We start from the raw sequence: 20,151 nt of genomic DNA, 5'->3' as shown, positions 1-20,151 counted from the left end.
GACAAGTTGATTTGGAGGAAATATGGAAGTGATGACTTCGGTAGCAAAATGCAGCGTTTGAAAACTCTCCTTCAGTATTGCACCGATAATATCAACAAATGCTCACCTTTCAGTCAGAGCCTTGCTCTGGTTGTCCCTGGCGGCCTGTAGGTCTTTCTCCAAACGCTTCTTTTCTGTTTCCAGCTTCTGTGCATCGATGGGCTCCAAGCGCTGGCGTGGGCTGACGTATTGCAGCTCCTTTAGAAGCTCCTCTTTCTCGTTGATGAGGATAAGACGGTCGCGCTCCGGATCAAGCAGCCCCGGCCATGCCTCGCTGTCCAGTTTTGCAATTTGGACCTCGATGGTGGCGATCCTGGCAAGTGTAAAAATGGCAGGGGTTGGGGGGGTGGTTGGGTGCTAAAGACAAAGCAAAACTGCAAAAACACAAAAGGTGATAACTTACCGACGCTTGGCTTCCTCGTACTTCAGACTGAGTCGAACTTTCTCCACAAGTTTGTTGGAGTTGTTTGTGTACTATAAACACACATTTAAAACAAAATAATGAAAACTGCTGGATTTTAAATGTTATTAAGGGCTGTGTCACTGGTTTACTAAGTGAGACTTACCTCAGCAGGTATGTCAGTCTGCGAGCCGGCGTCCGAATAGAGTCGGGGTATGGAAAGCTCCGAGTCGGCCAGCGAGGGACTGCTGCCCCACAGTTCCTGCTGTGAGCCCGAGTCCAGCTGGAAGCCATCCTTCAGAATGGCCAATTTCTACACGTAAATACGGAAAGTTACCATTGGGGCTTTTTAGAACAGTTCCTCGAAGGTTTTGTGTTTGGTAAATTTTGTGTGCTATCTAAGTCGTTCTATGACACTATTTGTGATATTATTTACTAATACCCCATTAAAAAATGCATAAATGCTACAAAAGACACAATTGCACACATAGGATTAGACTTGGTTGTCAGCTGCAGATGACCACAAAGGGGGGAAAAGGGATGGAGGGGGTGTGAGGAGAAGTCTTCACAAGTTGAAGTGAATTGTACTCTTATATTTTGTGCATTGCATAACAATACAAATATTTGTCTTGGTCCATTATACAATTGCCCTGCACTTTAATCAAAGTAATAAAAGGCACCGTCTACATCAATGGCGTTATAGTAGTTCCATATACCTGCATAAGTTCTTGTTTTTCCTTCTCGCCGGAGCTGATCGCATCCCGAATGCAGCGCACCTCGTTGAGGATGGCTTGCGCCTCCTGCAGCTTGAAGCCATATGGGCTATTGGACACCTTCTGGTCAATCCTGCCAGAGTGGAGGGGAAAAAAATTTAATATGCAATTTTGTTATGATAAGCTGCTCTCAACAAATAGAGGACTGAGTGTTGCAGGTTTAACGGTCTCAGAATGGATGTATGCAGCTATCATTACACGTAGGTCCTGCAGCTATCAGCCACTAGGGCTGCCAAAGTGTCCCTGTGGAAAACTTAGTCATGCATGCGTCAAGACAACAGGTCCTTCCACATTCTTCTTGGAGGGATGAGGCAAAGGGAGGCTCGCATAGAGAGAGAGAGCGAGAGAGAGAGAGAGAGAGAGAGACAGAGAGAGAGAGAGAGACAGAGAGAGAGAGAGAGAGAGAGAGAGAGAGAGAGAGAGAGAGAAGCAAAATACTCAAGAGAATGAGGAAATGAAGAAGAGAAGACCTAATCCTCTCTAAGTGCTTTTCAAACATGGCTTAGTAATAGTGTCATAACAGTGTCATGAGGGCTGTCACCACAAAAAGGCCATTTTATGGCCGACTCGTTTTATCCATCCATCCATCCATTTTCTACCGCTTCTTCCCTTTGGGGTCGCGGTTTTACATAAAGTAAAAATATGTTACCTGTTGTACATGTAAGTTTACAGTTATTACTGTTGGAACTTCCTCTGTCAGATCAGAGCTTTGGCTTTTTACCAAACAAAGGTACCTAGGCAAAAATATCAAAACGCGTTGAAAATTTACGGGAAAAAAAGCCACATTCCAGGCAAAACCTGTTTGCATTTCTGCAAACAGCGATTGGTTGTCGAGTGACATCTGATGACTGTAACAGGAGAGGAAAAGTCATTGAAGAATGTTGTTCAACCACTCTGACCCTGAGCTACTCATTAATCCTTTTGACACTCTCACTTGCGAAGCCCCTAGTGAGAAAACAACATACTGGTCATTCCTGTTCTCTTTCAGTTCGAACGGACAGCTGATTTGTTGGAAAAAAAGAGTTGGATTTCATAAATACACAGACAAACAATGGCCGCAAAAAAGCAAGGAAAATAATGAATTGTCACAATCTTGACTGTTGGCAGCTGCACCTTGCATTTGTAGCCTAATGGGGAAAAAACGGGTCACATGTGGGATCTACTTTTCCTCAGCTGGTTTTCATTTGGTGTTGTGTCAGAGGTGTCAGTGTTTAATGACGAGATGGAATGTGTGATAATGATTGCTGAGGCAATAAGAGTGGTGATAAGGAGCAGTTTAGTGCCCGAAGAAAGACAGATTTAACTTTAAAGATGTTTGAACAAAGACTGTCGCACAGCAGTGGCAGCATCATTTTATGTTGCAGCAGAAATAAAAAAGAGAAAACGACCAAAGAGACAATTTAATGGAAGTAAGTGAGCGGAAACCTACATTTGACATAGAACATTGAACAATTGTGCACGCTCACATTTTTACCCATGTTCAAATCTTGTAATGGACGATATTGAAAACATTAAAGAGTAACTGCACTTTTTTTGGGAACTATGCCTATTATTTACAATTTCTATGGAGGACAAGAACATTTAATTTTCTGTTTAATGCATTCTAAGTCGTAAAATACGGCCAGTACAAAGTGTTTAACAATGCATCTCGTGACCTAAATATTGACCAAGTATTTGCAACATTGTTATTAAAAGGGCTAACGCAGACAAACTATTTTATCAGCATCGTGTTTACAGACTAGTTTAAGATAGCTTATGCTTCATATTGACATCTTGGGCTGATGATCTGGTGCATCGCCTCTCTGAGCTGGTGAAAGTTAATTATGGATTATAAATCATGCCTCTCCCCTGGATTGTAGGAGGATGTGGCCATAGACCGAGAAGTTGGTCATCTTTGACATTCATCTTGGAGATGGCAAGAAAGACTCAAAAAGGCGCTCGCTTGCAAAACTGTTTTTTTTTTTTTACCCTTTGTGAAGATAATGATTAATTCTTCATTTAAACAGAAAGATTTGAACACCCCATCAGTCGGCATCCAAGTGAGAGCAGACATTGTACATTATGTGATTGATTTACTACGCCGTACTCCTAAAATGAGCAAAATACGTAATATTACATGTTATGAATGTGCCAGTTACCACATTACATAGATACTTTCAGCGTGCATACAAAACGATATTGAAAGCTTTTGGATGTTTTTAGAGTGCTTTGTAGGCATAGCAGAGCCACTCTCATTGGCTTCAATGTTAGCTGACTTTTGTTAGCCTTTATTTATGAGTTAGAATATATTGTGAATGATAAAACACCATTCCACAAAAGTGCAGTTCCCCCTTTAACTGAGGCTACTTACTCTTTCAGCGTCTGAAAGCCTTGTTCTTTGTACTGCAGCTCCTGCTTCATACATGCCAAATCCCGCTTCAGCTTGTTGACCTGCATCAATGGCAAGGGTTTTATGAAATATTTATTGTATGGTCATTATACAAAACTCATGTTGTGACCAACTAAAATATATAAATTTTTTGTAGAACCAAACCCAGATCTTATGTCAGGAAAATTTCTGACATGGTCGATTGAATGATTAGAGGAAACTGGTAATTACAATAGGGTAATGAGTCGAGTGTGTGGTTAGGGCGATTAATGTGTGGCGCCACTGGGACTGGGTGCAGGCATACATACAGACCAGAGTGACATTTGATTTACTGCATGACAAATGTAAATATGTGTGCGTGTGTTTGTGTGAGAAAATTCTTTACCCGACTTTTGGCTGTAGCTATTTCTGCTTTTAGTATATCTGGGTCGTACTTGCTGGAGGATGACGTCCTGGAATTCACTGAAATGGAAACGATTAGAAGGGATTGAAAGAATAACTATGTAATGTCAAACATGTACCCTTTTTGTATCATGGCACATAGCAATCACTATGGGAGTGTACATTTAGACTTTCCACTGTACAGTATCAGGTCTCATACATTAAAGAGACACCTATAATCCAAGGGGAGCAAGAAAGTGGAATTCAGCAATATAGTAGGTAATGTGGACTGGAATACAGCAGCTTCTAAATGCTATATAATAGCACACTAATGTAAATGTTTATTTTTGTTATTTCTAGCTGAATATCCTCTGTATCTTAATCTGCTCAACAAATGAGCAGACAACAGCCCATAAGGAAATAGGGCATTAGTATGTCTACTTACAGCTGGTTTGGGATGTTGACTTGTCCCGCCAGGTGTCGTTAAGCTGCCGATACTCCTGTTGTGCGAGACGGAGCCTTTGCTCCTTCACCTGGTAGATCTCCTTCTGGGCACTGAGGGCGTCACAGGCCACAGCCAGGTAATCCCGCAACATGGACTCTTGTTCCCGCTGCCATTGTGCCCGCGGGTCCTCGAGCTGGGTGCTCTCTGGAGGACACCAATGGGGAGGATTTAGTGCAATCGTAGTGAAATACTGCATTGAGAAACTTGGCATGAAATATTACATCAAAGAGAGCTTGTACACTCACTGGTGTTGTGGTCGACATAGTATGATCCAACCAGGGGGTCATACGACTCCTCCCAGCCGATTGGCAGCTCATCTCCGATACAGTCAGCGAATGTCAGAGGCTTTGTATGCCTGAAGAGACACAAAAACAAAAAAGATCAAGTCTTTGCTTGTGCTGTTCTATGCTGTATTTATTTATTCGTAAAACAAACTTGTGGATCTAATTACATAAAAATACAATTAGACAGCATATTGTTAGTGCTGTAAAACACTAGTAAAAGGGCCCAAAAAGTGACTAGCGAACTCAGTGTCCACTCTGACCCCAACACATTCTTATCAGTATATTCTCAACTCCAAGTGGATGTTAATGTTTGATGTAATGAAATGAGACAGTTTGAAGGAAAACAAGAGCCACCGATTTAACAAATTCACCACTTTATAGACTACCCAGTGACATTACTTCTATTGACTTTCACACAAGTTGAATGTTTTCAGACCTGACACCATCCTGGGCTTACATTGGGTCATTGTGATGCCTGAAAGCGGTTGCATGAGGCAGCAGTGATTGTGATACAGGGAGGTGGGGATGTAGGAAGGGGGCGGCTAGTCTGGTGTTTTAGAGTCCTCTATTCACCTCTGAGAGGGGCAGAAAAAAATGTGGAGGAGAAGGGGGGCGTCTCCCCTGCCGACCACAATGGGAGGAAACCGACCCGTGGCATTCCTCAAGCTGCACTAACGCATCGCCTGGAGGTTTCTGGGGCAACCGTCGGCCTTCCAGCCTGATCTGTTCAGTTTTGAGGGGTGGGGGTAGGGGGGTTCAATGATGCTTCCACTTTTCCCCTCTTAAAACTGTGTTTTTATGAACTGAGGACAGCATCCTCTCCAGGGTTCTACTCAAAATGATCTATACAACATAAAACAATTATTTTCAAATGACTTATTTGTATAATTTCAAATAACTTCATTAAATGGAATGTCAAACTTAGTGGGGTTGTTTCAGGAACCTCTGGAAGGAAGTGTTAATGTCTCTACAGTTAAGTATAAGGATTGACATTACAGAACATGTTCTCAAATGTAAACCTTAAAACCCTTGTTGATCTATACTGTACCAAAATTTCACAAAGTTGCCTTCAGAAAGTTCACAAATAACCACACATTCCTATTGATTTAAACAGTTTTTTGTCCTTCATTTACACAGGGTCAAACTTATACACCCAGGCTCAAATATACACGTGGCTGCAAATAACTACTAATTTGTGAATTAACAAGTCATTAACTGATCTAATTATAAGCGTACACCTGTTCAGTAGCTCCTTTTTAGCCATCAGTGCTAACGAACAATAAAGACAAAGAGGACTACTTTATTCAGAAATATTATTTATACTGATACTCTAATACTGATTATGCTGCTACTAAAAGAGAAATGGTTGTCCATTTACAACAAGGCAAAGTGCTGACAAAAACAAATGTATCAAAGACTACATTTGTGGACCAAATCTGATTTATATAAAATCTGAGTAAAATTTGTTCTTTATCAGACTCAATTGTAAATGCGCACAGGCCCCAATGTGGCCTCGAAGTCACTTGTGTGCACAGTTTGATACTGTGGAAAAAAAGGAAGGTAACAGAAATTTTGTAGGAAGTCGCTACTACTACTACTTTGCAAAATAAAAGCCGCTACACCTAATAAAATAGTGTTCCTTGTGGGAAAATAAATTGAAGTAATATAATGTAAGATTTGATATATATATTGTGATATACTAGAGGGTTTTAATATTTTTAAGACTGTTGAGTAGAGGAGACACGGACATCAGGGTGGATCTACGTTAGCGTTATTTTTCAACTCACTTAAGCAAAAAAGTTATGCAATCATGTACGAAACATGTAAGCAAATATGCCGCAGCGAACACATCCTTTCTGGCCCTTCAACAATCAATATTTCTTAGTAATCAAAAGTACGCACGCACACACACACACACTCACACACAAAAACCTTTGTCTGTGTTGTATTACTTGGAGTACAGATTGATTAGTCTGTGCTAAGACAGTAGGTTCAATTTGCAAAACTGAATATCTTAGTTACTCAGACAGCAACGTGTTTATATAAGTTTATAATGTGGTATGTCGTTTCCTAATGGGGAAAGACGTTATTGTGTCCTGTATTCATGTTAACATTTAAGCTAGCTAATGAGCTAGTGGTAGTCAGTTTGTAGGTTTTTCAAAGTGTGGTTATCAGTGACGGGTTTTTGATAAAAAAAAATTTTTAACCGGTAATATAAACCGTCGGTAGTCTTACCACAGTTATCGTTAATACTAGGGGTGTGGGAAAAAATCGATTCGAATACGAATCGAATCGTTTAAGTTGTGTGATTCAGAATCGATTCTCATTTTTGAAAAATCGATTTTTTAGTTTTTTTTATCAATCCAACAAACCACTACACAGCAATACCATAACAATGCAATCCAATTCCAAAACCAAACCTGACCCAGCAACACTCAGAACTGCAATAAACAGAGCAATTGAGAGGAGACACAAACACGACACAGAACAAACCAAAAGTAATGAAACAAAAATGAATATTATCAACAACAGTATCAATATTGATTATAATTTCAGCATAGCAGTGATTAAAAATCCCTCACTGACATTATCATTAGACATTTATAAAAATAATAAAAAAGAACAATAGTGTCACAGTGGCTTACACTTGCATCGCATCTCATAAGCTTGACAACACACTGTGTCCAATGTTTTCACAAAGATAAAATAAGTCATATATTTGGTTTGTTTAATAGTTAAAACAAATTTGCATTATTGCAATCAGTTGATAAAACATTGTCCTTTACAATTATAAAAGCTTTTTTTTTTTTTTAAATCTACTACTCTGCTAACATGTCAGCAGACTGGGATAGATCCTGCTGAAATCCTATGTATTGAATGAATACAGAATCGTTTTGAATCCGAAAAATATCGTTTTTGAATCAAGAATCGAATCGAATCGAAAAAAAAAATCGATATATTATCGAATCGTGACCCCAAAAATCGATATTGAATCAAATCGTGGGACACCCAAAGATTCACAGCCCTAGATAATACCATGTATTGTTACATTCCTATTGTGTGGCATGACAAAAGAGGAGTCAAAGGGAAATAAATAACTGCACATTACAAATCCGTGTTAACTCTTCAAGTTCAAAGCCACATTCTCAACCTAACTCCAAATTCAACAGAAAAAGGGGCAAAAACAGTACAAACTGAAAAGTGTGCAGATATTATCCATACACGAGAAACATTGATTGCTGTATAGTTTTTGCTCTTTTTCCCAATGGTGCCTTCTGTGTTTTTTCTAATTGATTTTCAAGAACTTTCATGTGTGGGAATCGCAAAGTAATATATAATTGCAATGTTTTGCCAGCCTGATATTATCACTTTGCTATCATCATCGATATTATGATACAATATCGATAACCATACAGCACCACTAAATTAAGGGAGTGGACAAGTAGCACATTCTTCTTCTACTCTGTGACAAAAGAAGGAAACTGCTTCATCATTAAGAGACAGCTAGCAGTAGTGTGACTGAAAAGACTTGCCTGTGCGGCTGCCTCTTATATTTCACGACTGCAAATATACAAACACTGAGTCCGCGGCCAGGACAGAAACTGAACTGGGTCCCTTTCACTGATGAATAATGAAAAGGAGCCCACAGAAGACCCCCTCTGCTTGGCTCTAAATTTAGCACAGGACTACAGTCAGGCTTCTGCCATGGCTGGTTGGCTGGCCGGGTCTTTGCATCCCATAATTTGATCCGCCCACTAAATTCTGTCCTCTAATGGCAAATGTCAGCAAAATGTGGTTAGTGTTTATTGCTGGCCTAATCTGTTGATCTCCGTCGCCACTTCCCTCACAGCAAAATGCCAGCTGGTCGTGGCGGCCCCGGCCTCCATTTCACCAGTCACCCGTTCAATAGCCACTTGTGGTCCTTCTCACAGGCTCTGCTGCTTTAAAACTCAAATTGCCTGAGACGTCTTTGACAGGGCAACACGAGGAATCGGAACAGTAAACATAGTGATAACAACACAAACCAAAATAATATCGCTGCCACTAACCACCCAGAGGTAAACAAGAGGAAATCCTATCTAATCATATTTTTCGGATAGGGGTGTAACTCTACAACATCCTCAGTTTGGTACGTACGCGGGTTCATAGGGTTCAATTCATTTTCAGTAAAGTGTACAAAATAAAAAAGTAAAAATGCTAACCTTTTAGGTTAATAAAATGTACAACGTTATTTATTGGCTAAAGTGCAAAATGCAGTAATATTATGAGCTATGACTCCCGCTAGCTGGGATATTTCCACGCTTCCTCTTTTGCTGGCTGCTTTGATGGGCAAACAATAAAAAACCTACTTTTTCTAACCAATTGTTGTGTATTTCATGGGAATTTGGACAGTCTCTGTAGCAAACTGAGCCGAAGCGTCCAAACTGTTACATGCCTAATTTTGAACCACCACAATATATTTTAATCTTAGTGTTTTAGTTTGCTAGCAGCATTGAGTTGATTGAAAAACCACTTCTAGTAAAGTAACATACCCTTTGACATACCGTTGTCCTTACTCAAAGGTCACTTAATAAAAGTGCAAAATGTTGTGGTTTTTGGGGTCTATTACACATGCAGCTGGGTGTGAATTACCATAATTTCATTTCAACTTGTCACCTGTGCTTTAAATAGATGTTGTGCCTCAATTAATCACTAGGTTTGTCATCCATTTAAAATGTGGCCCTACTAACAGTAAATGTTTCAAATAATTTATAGTGAGTGCTATTGACAGTTAACAATTAACAATATAAGCACAATATTTAAACTAGCTTCTTTTTCTATTTTATTACATACAACTGTTTGAGCATGTCTGTAGTAAACAATAACTAAACAAAAGCAACAACGATGTACTGCCATCTTTTTTTTTTGCCGTCAAAGTCCTCCTGTGTCTTGGGACTTTTTCCCGGAATTTGTAAACATTAAGAAAAACAACAAATTGATTATTTTGAAAAAATAAAAATGTTTATAGCTTGAGCAGGAGAAAAGGAGCGCTTAATTCGCTCACTGTAGTTATTGGAGGAATTTTTATTTTATTGTATCGTATTTATTTGTATGATATCACAATTCCTCATATCGGTTCGATAATTATCCGTCTGATATTTTTATCGTGTACTTCAAATTTTTTTTTATAGAGTTTTGCTGTCAAATGAGGTTTGGTGTGTGCTTAGAAAAAGCTTATGCTAGAGGGGAAAATACTACTAGTGGTTAAAAAAAATAATTCCTAACATACTAATTATGTTTTGCTTGTTGCCAGTTTAACATTCCAAGGTAAACAGCCCGGCCCGGGTCTTGGCACGCTAATGCAAACTGACAAAGCGTGCGGTGGAGTGCAAACACACGGAGGCTGGCCACATAGCTGAATAGTGAGTCAGGGCGGCCGTGGAGAGAAATGTTCATTCAGTGTTGGGCATGAATTCCTCATGTCGAGGTCCAGCAGCGGAAAGACAAAAACACAAACTTCCTCACTCTGCTTTCACTTCAGGTCACGCTTGAATGGCATCCATATGAAAAAGGGGAATGTCAGTAAAAATCTGCCTTGAGCTGGAACACTCATACCAGCCTTATCTGGGTGATAACATTCCTCCGCCCTGACGACACGCGTTCAGTGCGTCACTGCGGGGCGGATGGATGATATTGCACACTGAAGAATATATAAAGGCAGCTCTCACTAGAATGCTTTTACTACAACATCCTCTACACTAGGGGTGTCAAACTCGTTTTAATTGAGGGCCACATTGCAGTTATGGCTGGTCACCGAGGGCCACTTTTTACAGTGATATATAATCTCCTCATTATATAATTACACAATTCTCCATGCATTTTATGTATTAGTGTTATTTATGATGTACAAATTGATGGATGATGTACTTGCGGTTAAAATCATAAGTCATGAGAAGAAGCATTTTATTCTAACTTGTAGTCTTAAAATGTTTGGAGTATATGTTTAAGGGTACAAATTGTATCATTATAATTATGATTGGGGTAAAAATAACAGTAAAAATGAAAGAAAAATGATCAAAAAGACAATTTAATGAGAAAAAATAAAATGTTGATGTTAATAACTAATAATGATAATTATAATACACTTTGACACATATAACACAAAGCTGACCCTAACTTTTGTATTTAAATATAAATAATGTCTGTTTTTATCTTTTCTTTTAAAAAATAAAATAATTTAAAATTGCTCCCCACATACCCTGACTTTTCAGTATGTGACACTTGGTGGAAAAGTTTACACACCTCGGAGTTATTAGAAATAAATTGTCAACTTCTTTCTCATTACGTCAAAAATGTTTGGTCTATTTTTTTTTCACATTCCCACTGTTACTGTTTTTATCCACACATATGCTGCGGGCCAACAGAACACGAGCTGCAGGCCGCACTTACGACACCCCTGCATTAACACAATGTTTTGGCATGGTCAGATAACTCTTAATTTTAAAAACATGCAATTGTATCCAGTAGATGACATTTTTCTGTCAAAATTGTTAGTGAGGAAGATGAAGTGCTTAATTGACACACATTATTTCCAGGCTTTTGTGGGTCACAAACGATGTAGCGGGCCAAATCTGGCCCAGGGACAATGAATTTGATGATAAATTCTACATTTATTCGGGTTTTTTTTATAGCTTTTGCCTTCAATCCAAACATTAAAGAAACATTACAAAAGTTAATGGCAGGACAGATTAAATCGGACCCGAGTACAAACATACTCTAGGCAGACGGACAGCGGGAAAGTTCTCAAAATCTTTTTTACATTTGAGAAATCTTCTATCATCTACAGCATGTGTGTCAATCTCGTTTTAATTGAGGGCCACATTGCAATTATGGCTGCCCTCAGAGGGTCACATGTAACAGTGAATATATATGAATATAAATGTATAATCGCCTTGTTAAACAATTTGCATAGGAAACAGTTTTTGATTACTATAGTTTTTACTAACACTGAGGGATAACTTGTTTTGCTTGTTGCAGGAACAGATTAATAAAATTATGCTGTGGCCCACATAAAGTCATGTGGCGGACCAGATTTCACACCTTGAGTTTGACACAAGATCTACAGTATGATCAAGCCTCATCGAGATACTTACAGCTTTAAGAGCGATGCTTTCCAAGACGAGCCATGTAATAAACAAACATTGCGTCACAGCACACTACCATGTCAGGTTTGTGTGGCCAGCCAAACATTTTACCGGTGCAACATGTCATTCCAGTTAGATTATGGAAACAATGTTAGCAATCTCAAATATGTTGGTTTCGACTTTCCGGCACTCTCATCAGGCGCGCTGCTTGTAGCACATGTTTGTTGTTGGAGTATCAGGGCACCAATCAGAAGTACTCTGCAATGTTAGAAGAAAATCAGAGTTGAGTCTGAGATAGGGCTGGGCGATATATTGATATAATCGATATATCGCGGGTTTGTCTCTGTGCGATACACAAAATGACTATATCGTGATATTCGAGTATACGTTCTCACGCAGTTGCTTTTAACTGCTGGCGATACACTAAAGGCTCTTCTCATTCTCTTATCTCTCCTTCTCACGGACAGCAAGCGAACCTTCTTACATACGCCACATACTGTACGTATTCGCTCTCATGGAGCAGAGAGATAGCAGCATGGGTAACGTTAGCTGTGATGCTAGCGGAGCCGTGCGAGTGGTAATTCGAGAGAAAGAAGGTGCGAATCTGGTAACAAATGAAGGAAGAATTAATTCCCAAGAAAAACAGCAGAGGGTCCATCGGTGGTTTGGCTTCAAGCGGCAATATGTTGAACATACAGCCGTAATTTGTCAAGTGTGGGGCAAAAGCGTTGCCACCAAAGGTAGAATTACTAATAATATGCAGCATCATTTGAAAAGTTACCTGCTAGAGAATGAAGAGTGCATACTCCGAATGTCAACATCTCCATTTGGTGCCACATGCCCACACCATCAAAATGCAGAGGCAAACATTTCCAGATCAACACCGTATGAAAAAAATTGTCAACAACAAAAGGAGATATGTCCGCAGTAAATCAAACACTATTTGATTTCCTATTATGCAGCTCATTTTTATTTGACAGTTAGCTAAATATCTTGTGTGACATCATGCACAAAAGTACACTTTATTTGTTTTAAACTATTGTAGTGGCGTTCTGTAGAAAAAGTGCACTTTAATTTTGTGTTGTTTTGATATGTCATCTTAGTGACATCATACACAAAAGTGCACTAATAGTTTGTTTTAAAAGGTCTCTGATAATCTTGCACTTTCTGTTTTGGAAATGTCATGAATGTTTGTGCCACTGCTTAATAACTGTTTAATGAATACAATTTTGGTCAATCGACTTAGTTGTGATTTCCCTCTTTGCATGAAAGTTTAAAATGAGCATATATTAATGCAGTATGAACAAGAATGTTTTAATGTAGACTCATGGAATCATCATACTGGTGTGATTATATGTATCAAGTGTTAATTCGAAGCTAAGGCAAAATATCGAGATGTATGTGTATCGTGATATGGCCTAAAAATAGCGACATATTAAAAAAAGGCCATATCGCCCAGCCCTAGTCTGAGACCAATCGGCTGTCTCTAAAAACATAACTAGGATAAGAACTAAAAAAAAAAAACATATGCCTACGAATTCCACATTTTTCTTTAATTTTTTTTATGACCTAAATCATTATGGTCCTGTAAAAATAAATTACATTATTGTGGGATTTCATTAAATTGCAATTTATTTACTATAATTTGTATTATTCATCATAAAAACCTATATTAGGTAATGACTATTTTTTTCACTAAGTAAATTGGATTACAATTTTACTTTATTTTTAATTTTTATTACCGTAAATCATTTTTGTAAGATAGCAACTTTAAACAATAAAATGTTCTCCTAATTCCTAATTTTACCCACACAGTAGACACTCGGGGGGCCTTATACACTTCCACATCAAATCCACGGGTGGTATGGGGTCTGGGGTGTAATGCACTCTTCATTGCCTCCTCGACCGGCACAGGCTCCAGGGACTGTAGTTTGATGGCCTGCCAATCCCGTGCTGGGCCAACGCTGATGGTGTTAAGGTGAGGCGTGCTCTGTCTGTGGGCAAAGTTTTTTGCCTGGTTGAGATCAAGGGACAGTGAGGTGGGTTCTATCTCTGTTGGGGAGGGAGTGAGGGGCCCTCAGGTATACACAGCCGGGGCAGTGGGTGGAATGCTTGGATGGAGTGTCTTCGGTTGTCATAGTGATCGTGGTGTTGTTTAGTGTACTCAAGGAGAGGTTGTGCAAAGATGGGGGTAATTTAGTTGGGCTGTTTTTTTTTTTGTGGTATGACTTGGTTGATTGGCCACGCTGTAGGCTTTCTTGGTGGAGGGGTCATCGGATGTTGTTCTGGCTTAATGGGGGCAAAAGAGTTTTTATTTGTGTGTTTGGATGTTTGTCTTCTTTTTGACGTTTTGGAGTGGGATTGATTTTTAGTTTTTTTTGATGGGGACAAAAAAGGTTATTGAAGAGATCACAGGACTTAATATACAGTATATCAGTAACCTATTATTTCAAAATTAGCTAAAGTTGTACCGATTTTTTAAAACTGGAGACAAAAAACGATTTACAAATTATGGACCGTTTCTTCACTTCCAGAATTTTCCAACATTTTTGAAAAACTGGGTGTGGGGGGTTGGTGGTAGCCTGGGTGTGTGTATTGTAGCCCGGAAGAGTCAGGGCTGCATGGGATTCTGGGTATTTGTTCTGTTGAGTTTATGTTGTATTAATGTGCGGATGTTCTCCTGAAATGTGTTAGTCATTCTTGTTTTGTGTGGGTTCACAGTCTGGCACATATTTGTAACAGAGTTTTTTTTTAAGGCCACCCTCAGTGTGACTTGTGTAGCTGTTGACCAAATATGTCTTGCAACATCACACATGTGTGCTGCTCAGCCAAATGTAAAAACCAAATAGGCTTGCACGCTGTCTGTACAGGATTCAGAGGGCGTTAAGAACAGTGCCATTGCGGCACCCCTGAGTATTGTTGATTGGGTAAAAATCGGCAGGGATTACCAGAGAATGGAAACCCTAGTATTGAGAGGACTCCCGTGAAAATTGGGATCGTTGGGAAGTATGACGCTGTCCGTTCGTATTAAACTCGCGGGCTGCACATACATTAAATTGTCATATCAAAGTGCGGGCCGCAAAATAAAGTCTCGCGGGCCGCAATTGACCCGCAGGCCGCATGTTTGAGACCCCTGATCTAAATTAAACATTTGAAAAAAATCACATTATTTTAATCAATAAATTAGAAGGGTACAGCATCAGAACTGGTCATGAATTGTGTATTTCCGGTATGACTGATCTGATACTGTGGTCAGAGTGCCTAAGCCATTTTGACGTCAATTTCCGGAAATAGCTAAAGGTATTTGGAGCAGCATATTAAAAGGGCTGAGTGAATTTGTGGCATTTTGTGATGTTTAAACCATGTTTTTACATACTTGCCGGATTTTAAATACGATTGGATATGGATACAATGAAATACAATTAAGCATAAGAAGTCAACTTGTTTTTCTACTCTACTGGTACTTTAAACAACAGAAAACAATATGTGAAGCTACTACGCTAAATATATCCTGTGCCATACCACAAGGATCAATACAGGAACCAAAATTGTTAAAATTTTATATAAATGACATTTGTAAAGTTACAAAAGACTTAAAGTTAGTATTATTTGCAGTTTTGCTCAGGAGAGAACACACACAAGCTAATACAAATAACAGAAGAAATTAATAAATTAAAGATATGGTTTGACAAAATCAGACTATATTTACTTTAGTAAAAGTAAATTAATACTATTTTGTAACATTTGAAAAGAGTCAAACACAAATACAAATAGACGGATAAGACATTGAAAGAGTAGATGAAATAACATTTTTGGGTGTAATAATTGATTCCAAAATTAACTGGAAATCTCATTTAAAAAATATACAACATAAGGTGGCAAGAAATGTATCAATAATGAATGAAGCAAAATATGTATTTGATAAAAAAAAACAATCCATATTCACTACTTCTTGCCCGTGTTGCCATATCTGAGTTATTGTGTAGAAATAACTACAAGAGCACATTTCAGTCACTAACGGAGTTAAAAAAAGAGGTCAGTTAGAATAACATATGATGTTGGATATTTTTCCAAACAGCCAAAACTATGCACAAAGCAAACTATAACCCGCTACCCATGAATAAACAACAATTATTGTCAACAAAGGACCAGAAATACAACCTCAGAGAAAAATGTAACTTAAAACATTTGTATGCATGTACATGACTTGATACCTTTGTCATATATGTATGTTTGACGTTGAACTTTATTTCGAACATGTATACAATTTCAATTGGATACATCAAATATTGTACATGTTTACTTTTTTTCTTCTTGCAACACATCCGAAAAGGAGTAGGAAAAAGACTAGGAAAAAGCTAAGCTTATTCAATTCTAAACTTCACAGTTACATCAACATGTGGTTATATTTCTCCTCTTTTGTTGAGAAGAACTGTTGTACATAATTGGGTAGCAGGTTGTAGTGCATCCATCCATCTACCGCCTATCTCAGCTACAATCGGGCGAAAGGCGGTGTACACCCTGGACAAGTCGCCACCTCATCACAGGGCCAACACAGTTAGACGGACAACATTCACACTCACATTCAATTTAGTGTTGCCAATAAACCTATCCCCGGGTGCATGTCTTTGAGGTGGGAGGGAACCCACGCATTCACGGGGAGAACATGCAAACTCCACACAGAAAGATCCCGAGCCTGGGATTGAACCCAAGACTGCAGGACCTTCGTATTGTGAGGCAGACGCACTAACCCCTCTTCCACCGTGAAGCCCTAGTAGTTGTAGTGCATATTGTGCATAATTTTAGCTGTTTGCAAATTTACCAAATCATTGAATTTCAATATTAAATTATGGACCGGATTAAGTAAAGAAATCAAACAATGTACTAATATAATCAATTTTAAGAAACTGTTCAAATCAAGTGTTTACAAAGTACAAGGAAGAAGAATCATGATAACCATTTAAAACTTATTCATCCTATTCATATCACAATATTAAATATAACTTACTTTACTATTTCTTATGTGTTTATTTTTTAGAATTGTAGTATTTATGGAGTATAATGTGAACAAATTGAGACAGGAAATGAAAGAAACTGTTAGCAACTCCTGTGAAATGGAAAAGAGTATGATTAAATAAGCTCTGGAAATTGTGATTTGTCATAGTGTAATTGTATGCATGTTCGAAATGAACTAAAACCATAAACTTTCACCATCACTCAATATTGTTGTACAATTTAATCAGTGAAATAAAATGGTTTTTTTCTTCGTAAAATAATTTTGACTTTCCATCCATCCATTTTCTACCGCTTATTCCCTTTTGGGGTCGCGGGGGGCGCTGGCGCCTATCTCAGCTACAATCGGGCGGAAGGCGGGGTACACCCTGGACAAGTCGCCACCTCATCGCAGGGCCAACACAGATAGACAGACAACATTCACACTCACATTCACACACTAGGGCCAATTTAGTGTTGCCAATCAACCTATCCCCAGGTGCATGTCTTTGGAAGTGGGAGGAAGCCGGAGTACCCGGAGGAAACCCACGCATTCACGGGGAGAACATGCAAACTCCACACAGAAAGATCCTGAGCCTGGATTTGAACCCAGGACTACAGGACCTTCGTATTGTGAGGCAGACGCACTAACCCTTCTGCCACCGTGAAGAATTTTGACTTTCATTACTTTAACATTTTAAAGGAAAACTTGCTCTGAAGTCAAAATAAGTATAGTAATGCAAATCGCCTGAATGTGTGTTATATTGCGGTTGGTCAGAAAAAAAGGTACAGCTCTGTTGGTTCGGTGTTAAAAAATGAGCCTGTAATGCAGTGAGGCTGACTCTTTCCAGATCCCTGTAACAGTCTGTGGAGCCTCATGCTGAACTTTGACCCTGTGCACCTTGGCAGGCACTGAAAGGGATTTCGGTTGAATCGGACGCTAGGCCGGCGAACGCTGCTTGGACCTCCACGTCATGTGTTTCAGGAATGTGTGCAGTTTTTTTGTTTTTTAAAGGACTTTCTTTGGGACAATTTCTTAATACTTGCTCTCTCCACCTGTCAGCAGCACTTCCACTAGACCTATCAAACACATGCCACTGAATTATTAATTCGGAATTGTTGAACTCCTTTACAGCAAAGCATTCTCGCTCAAGAAATCTTTTAACTAGGTCACCATGGCTCTGAAGAGCAGGAAAACAACACATGACAACAAAACAATACTAAAAATGTGATCTACAGGAATATTGTTTTAATGAAAAAAAAACCTGCGGCTGTGATGAAGGAAACAACTTGTGAAGCCAATTAGGTTTTTAGGACACAGTAAAAGAATGCTACGTTTTTATGAGAGACGATAAAAATGAGACAGCTTTGAGGGCTGCTGCCATGACAACAATCGCCAGTATTAACATTAGTCACGATATCTGAGGGAAATAAAATAAAAGGAGAGCAACGCAACACAAAAAACAACCCATAAGCCTTTTAAATTTCAGACCTAAGGCATTTAAGGGATTCGGTGTGGAAGTCCAACAAAGTGGTAAAATTCACAAATAGAAAAGACCTTTCCTTTGCACCGCAGAGTGTTCTTGTACGAGCGGGACTCGTGTCGTGTAACACCCACATGCTTGGTGCTCTAAGCCTATTACGGACGTCGGATTTCTGTGAGAAAGACAGAAAAACAGGTAACGCACATACTGCTCCCCTGGACTTGTTTATGAATGTGTAAACAAGCAGGTGCACTTTACAGAGAGGGAAAATAAGGGTAATTCTGATGTTCGATCAGATTTCACATTAAACACCCGTAGAGCACATGCCATCACTGGAACACTATTAATTAGGTTGTTGGCCCAAACTTCAACATTCCAAGACAAACAAATACCAGTCAAAATCAGACACCAAGTAACCCAAGTGAATGTGTATACAACGCCTCTGTGAAGCAATTAACCCTGTAGGATATTAACAACATTATCCACCAGGCATTTTCCATTTTTTCACCTAAACACAATCAGATTCACCATTAAAAGGTCAGTGAATTTCGGCCATTACAAAATATTTACACACAGACATGGTCTTACATCTGTTGCAGCTATGCTATCAAATGTATTCACTTATCTCCCCAGGTGCAATTGAAATATCCACCTTGTTAAAACTTGCTTTAGTTTTCATATCCTAGTATATCCCAACCACCAAACAAACACATTGACTAGTAGAACATCAAACAATGAAATGTACAATTCAACATGTACTATACTATGGCTGTAACTGTATCAAAATATAATGGTTCGATATTATCACAGTATTAAGACCACGGTAAGATATTATTGTGGTATATGTCCAAAACAAATAGACTTAAAAATGCTATAGTGTGTAAAATGAAGTGGAAAGAATGTTTAGGATAAACACACTTAAAGTAATTGAACACAAACATAATGCTCAAATGGTTTAATACAAAACCCAAAACCTGTGAAGTTGGCACGTTGTGCAATTCTTAAAAAAAAAAAAACAGAATACAATGATTTGCAAATCCTTTTCAACTTATATATATATTCAATTGAATAGACTGCAAAGACAAGATATTCAATGTTCAAACTGAGAAACGTAATTTGTTTTGCAAACAATCATCCATCCATCCATTTTCTACCGCTTATTCCCTTTCGGGGTCGCGGGGGGCGCTGGCGCCTATCTCAGCTACAATCGGGCGGAAGGCGGGGTACACCCTGGACAAGTCGCCACCTCACCACAGGGCCAACACAGATAGACAGACAACATTCACACTCACATTCACACACTAGGGCCAATTTAGTGTTGCCAATCAACCTATCCCCAGGTGCATGTCTTTGGAAGTGGGAGGAAGCCGGAGTACCCGGAGGGAACCCACGCATTCACGGGGAGAACATGCAAACTCCACACAGAAAGATCCCGAGCCTGGATTTGAACCCAGGACTGCAGGACCTTCGTATTGTGAGGCAGACGCACTAACCCCTCTGCCACCGTGAAGCCCTGCAAACAATCAATAAATTGGAATTTAATGGCAGCAAGATATTGCAAAAAAGTTGGCACAGGGGCATTTTTACCACTGTGTTACATGGCCTTTCCTTTTAACAACACTCAATAAACGTTTGGGAACTGAGGAGACCAATTTTTGTAACTTTTCAGGTGGAATTCTTTCCCATTCTTGCTTGATGTACAGCTTACGTTGTTCAACAGGCTTTATATTTCACCACACATTTTCAATTGGGGACAGGTCTGGACTACAGGCAGGCCAGTGTAGTAGCCACTCTTTTACTA

General features: G+C 39.1%; 1 protein-coding gene across 1 annotated transcript in view; it reads right to left on the bottom strand.

Annotated features, from left to right (window-relative positions):
• Window positions 1-20,151, bottom strand: part of wwc1 (WW and C2 domain containing 1) — a 57,526-nt gene that overhangs the window by 17,519 nt on the left and 19,856 nt on the right. The window contains exons 2-9 of the mRNA XM_061898805.1: window positions 4,712-4,821; window positions 4,407-4,610; window positions 3,966-4,042; window positions 3,563-3,642; window positions 1,156-1,285; window positions 606-752; window positions 443-513; window positions 107-352 (exon numbers count right to left, since the gene is read on the bottom strand). Of these exons, the coding sequence (XP_061754789.1) occupies window positions 107-352; window positions 443-513; window positions 606-752; window positions 1,156-1,285; window positions 3,563-3,642; window positions 3,966-4,042; window positions 4,407-4,610; window positions 4,712-4,821 (1,065 nt within the window). The remainder of the gene's footprint in view (window positions 1-106; window positions 353-442; window positions 514-605; window positions 753-1,155; window positions 1,286-3,562; window positions 3,643-3,965; window positions 4,043-4,406; window positions 4,611-4,711; window positions 4,822-20,151) is intronic.

Source organism: Nerophis ophidion, linkage group LG04 (assembly GCF_033978795.1).
Source record: "Nerophis ophidion isolate RoL-2023_Sa linkage group LG04, RoL_Noph_v1.0, whole genome shotgun sequence".
In the NCBI taxonomy this organism is placed as follows: domain Eukaryota; kingdom Metazoa; phylum Chordata; class Actinopteri; order Syngnathiformes; family Syngnathidae; genus Nerophis; species Nerophis ophidion.
Note: the sequence above shows the minus strand (reverse complement) of the source record. Positions and strands in the feature narration are given on the sequence as shown.